Raw genomic sequence first — 4,439 nt, 5'->3', positions numbered from 1 at the left:
AATCCCTTGTTTTGCTTTACAACAATTCACTTAATGATTGGTTCCTCTGGAAATTATTACACAAATGAATTCAGTTTCCCTTGAATCTTGATGTTTCCTGATACAAAGGCAAGGGAAATTTTCTTGGGACAAGTCATTACGTGTTTAATATTATTATTTTTGTGTGTGTGTAGAAAATACAGTTGAATACCAATTTCTAGAACTTTCCAATAATTTGAACCAAAAGTCATTTCCCTTGGATTTTCTTTGTTCACAAATTAACACTGCAATATTACTCTGATTTCTCTAGAACGGTTTTCACTTGAGTGTCGTAAAAACCAAAACCAAAGTAATTACTCTGGCCAATCACAAAGGACACAGACAATCCAGTGAACCAATCAAAACTCGAAGCAAATACATGTAGTTGGCACGAAGCGTGGGAAAACGTGCGCGAGCAAGTCATGATTGGTTTTGGTTTTACTCCTGATTGGCCGAGAAAGTGGCGCAAAATTTTTAAACCAATCACTAAGCGTGGTGAACGCAAAACCAAAGCAAATGCAAATTACTTTCGACACTCAAGTGAAAACCGCTCTAACTCCTGATTTTTCAAACCAATTTTCCTTCCCTTGGAGATTTGAGAAATCGTGATTCCACTGTATCAACACAATGGCAGTGACCATGACAAACGTAATTTGCATAATTATAATTTTCAATAACTTATATTAAGATGCAAACAAAAATCCACTGATGAATACCTGTAAATTCCAGAGCCAATTGCCAACACTCCTATTAAGAAAAAAAGGCAGAATAAAAAAAAGCAATGCAAATGCAGAAATTCTTTTTTAACCATTGGCATACTAATTTTTTTTAATTTAATGCAGACATAAATTAAAGGCCCTTTTGAATACAGAACATTGTGTGATTATCACACAAGAAGAACATTACCAGTATGATTGTTTGCCAATCTTGGAAGCAAATTATTTGCTTCCAAGATGCAGAGTGTAAAATTAATGTCAATGAATATAAAGTCATATTTGAACCTCTTCATCTTTTCCTATGCAGTCAAACTCCTCCAAATCATCTGCTCCTCCTGTCCTGATGTTCCACAGCAGAAACAAAGTTATTACCACAAGTTTGATAAGGAACTCTGAAGTAAATTTATTCTGTGTCAGGATTCCCTATAGATTGACAAGTAACACAGAATTAGCAGAGCACTTGGAACAATATATTTCTCAAAAGAGTCTTAATAGGCAAAGTTTTAATCGTATTCAGTCTACCGGTACATCACGATTAAGACTTGTATCAAGACTTAATCGTATTTTTATGAAAGACTTCGTTTAGTACTCCATCACGATGACATTTGTACGTATAAATTAGTTTGTCCAAAGTGCCGCCGTGTAAATACTGTTGTACGTTGTTCTTGTTAGCTCTTTTTTTTGCAACATTTATTGCTTTTTGTTTTCATTGTTATTTATATTGGGGTTCTAGGGAATGGGATATAGATTTTTTAGGGGGATGGTTTGGTGGTGGGTCCACCTTGTAGGAGACTTAGTGTTCTTTTGTGAACTTACCTGGGCAAATTTGTAAAATAAAATAAATAAATAAAATAACAGTTTGTTTTAACTACTGGAAAATTCACATCCATAAATCATTAGATAGGGCGAAAAAGAAAAGGCCACAAGCTAAGTGAGCTGGGTGGAAACACTATTATTTCAATAATAACGTTTCTTTATCCTTTCTTTTTCTTCATTGTATCAACCAGAGAACCTGTTTCAAAGGCTGATTTACCATAGTATACTTACTTTTAATGCAGCAATAATGCGATCTTTGAGAGTTCTTGCCTGATCAAAATCTGTCATCAACAAAAAGAAGTCATGTGTAATAGTATGTTTGGTCCTTTCTTTTCTTCAGAAATTACTTGACAGCTGTAACATTATTAATCTATTTGTCAGCATACACCTCTACAGAAAATAATTTTAGATTCTAAATATTTGTCACCTATCAATTAGTATTAGCAATATAAACCAGTTTGAAAAAAAAAATCCAAATAAAACTACTGACAGTCATTTCCTACCAACCTTGCACAAGATAAACATGGCCATGAAACTGAAGGAAAATGTGCCCAAACTCTGCCTTAGATATTTCTAAACTTCCATCCCTGCAAAGAAAAAGAACAGCCTCAAATATAAACTGTTGTTGTAATTATTTAACTTTGTAATTATTTAGTTAGATCCTATGAAAAATTAATGGGGATGCTTTGCCAGATTATATCAGATTCATATTTCACCCTGCATTTAAAATAATGTTTTCCTCCATTCTGCTAGCTGCTAATATCTAACTACTATTGATTATGTAGACTATATCAAACAATAAATATCAAAATAAATATAATTATTAATAAAATATAATAAGTAAACTAACTTATATTTTAATTATTATTATTATCCCTTGCCATAATTTTGGTGACAGGTGGATGTTATCTATTTTTTTGCTTACCATTTTGTATTTAGTTTTTGCCACAAGCGTGATTAATAATAAAAATATTATTCCATGGATTATGGAACAAAGTCAAGCCCAATTAGAGTAAAGGAATTAAGCTTACATTTACCCATTCTTGCCCAACCTGTACCTGGTATTATGCCTGGCAACTACTTTGCTCAATGTTTTATGAAGATTTGTTGATGCTGCTGGGAATGGATTCTTTACAGCAATGCTGGAGAACAAAAGTTCATCAAGAGGTCAAACTTAATACAAAACTAGAAACCAATAAAAAATTGACCTTTAAGTCTCAAACTCAATCAATGGCAATATCCACAAATTTGGTAAATTTTATTTTTATTATTTAATACATTATTTCTCAGTGCCTGTTTTTGAAGGTAGTCAGAGTGTATTGATTTATTATAACAAGAAATGTGCAGGTGATGACTGATAATTATAACATTACTGTGCATTATGAAGCCATACACTTAAATTCAGAGGTACACGGTATAACGTCCTGCCTGATAAAGTTTAATTAGTACTAATAAACTCATATAATTCAGGGCTTTCATTAAGTTTTTAAGCAGCTATAACACTGAAGTTATCACCTGCAGCAATGCGTTCTGTATGCAAGTGTAACATAACACCAATCAACATTGGGTGAACTTAGCCGTAACAGGTGTTACACCTCCCGGCCTGACCAATCGATAAAACAAATAATCGATGATAATCGATACCAATTGATTGTAATCTATGCCAATCGATGCTAATTGTCCACGCTAATTAGTAACCTTAAACGTGTTCCCACACTCTCCCCATTTTCTCTTAGCCACAAACTCCTCACCAACTTCAACAGTGAAGTCACAGGCATGGTAGCCTTTGACCACGCACTTAATAACAAGTGTAACGTCCGTTGCTTTATCCCAGGCTTTATCAGCTTCTTCAGACATATCGTTTTCGGATTTGCAAAAATCTATTTCCAGATATCCTGGAGAACTGTCTCAGGGATGCCCATAATAATCGATGACAATTGATGAAAATCGATAACAATTGATGTAATTAAGGAAATTTTATTTGTGACTATCGATTGGTCATCGATTGGCCGATACCAATCGATATCAGTGAACTAACCATCATTGATTGATATTGATTGATTGATTGATTGATTGATTTCTGATCATCGATTTTGATTGATTGATCAGACTGGGTACACCTTTTAGCCCTTAATGACAGCCCTGTATACATATGGTTCTTGAGACAACTGACAGAGATTGCGTATCATTTGTTACTCCTGAATTTTGTTAACACAAGGTTATTGCCAGGTGAGACAAAAAGTTTACTAATTAATAATTAATTATAATCATGTACCTCCTGCAGTAGTAATAAACTGTTGCTAGTTCGTCTCCCTTACCACTAGCTAAAATGGCCAGCTGGTTGTAGGGCTGGCCTGTTGAATACACCAAAACCTCAGGTTAACAGTTAACATTCATGGTTCCAGGAAATATATCTCTACCCACCCCAAAGAAGGTCGTTCCAAATTCCAAAGGGGGAGGAGGAGGGGGGGGGGGGGGGGTCATGCTACAAAAAACTTCTGTGGGATGCATTTTTTCTGGAACGATTAGTAGACTTAATACAGTCCCTCTTTTAACACAATCCTGTTGAACTACCTAGCATGGTACATGTAATATTTATAACTGAATAATGTGATATTTTAAATTCAAATTTATCCAACTGGCACACCATTTGATGGAACCAAGTCAAGAGCATGATGATAAAACACTTCTGCCTACTCCAGGGTCAAATCACAGTAACGAGCTAAAGATGAAAATAAGAATCAATTAAGTCATGATTTTATTTATGCATGAATGATTTTTTATACTAGTTGTGGATTAATACAATTCAATCTATATCTTTGACCGTTTTGTATTTACCAGGATAAACAATAAAAGTATTATTATTATTATTATTATTATTATTATTAT

The 4,439-nt window shown here is 33.9% G+C and overlaps 1 protein-coding gene across 1 annotated transcript; it reads right to left on the bottom strand.

Moving 5' to 3' along the window:
- Window positions 1–1,007: 1,007 nt before the first annotated feature.
- LOC144639856 (nonsense-mediated mRNA decay factor SMG7-like) lies at window positions 1,008–3,923 on the bottom strand (the record flags this gene model as incomplete). Its single annotated transcript, XM_078499136.1, has 5 exons — window positions 1,008–1,157; window positions 1,782–1,831; window positions 2,058–2,137; window positions 2,609–2,692; window positions 3,826–3,923. Coding segments are annotated over 5 exons (462 nt in total), but the record flags the coding sequence as incomplete, so codon positions are not given.
- Window positions 3,924–4,439: the final 516 nt, after the last annotated feature.

Source organism: Oculina patagonica, unplaced genomic scaffold (assembly GCF_052425735.1).
Source record: "Oculina patagonica isolate OP01 unplaced genomic scaffold, crgOcupat unplaced1409, whole genome shotgun sequence".
Classification (NCBI taxonomy): domain Eukaryota; kingdom Metazoa; phylum Cnidaria; class Anthozoa; order Scleractinia; family Oculinidae; genus Oculina; species Oculina patagonica.
The sequence above is the reverse complement of the archived record's forward strand: the minus strand, read 5'-3'. Positions and strand labels throughout refer to the sequence as shown.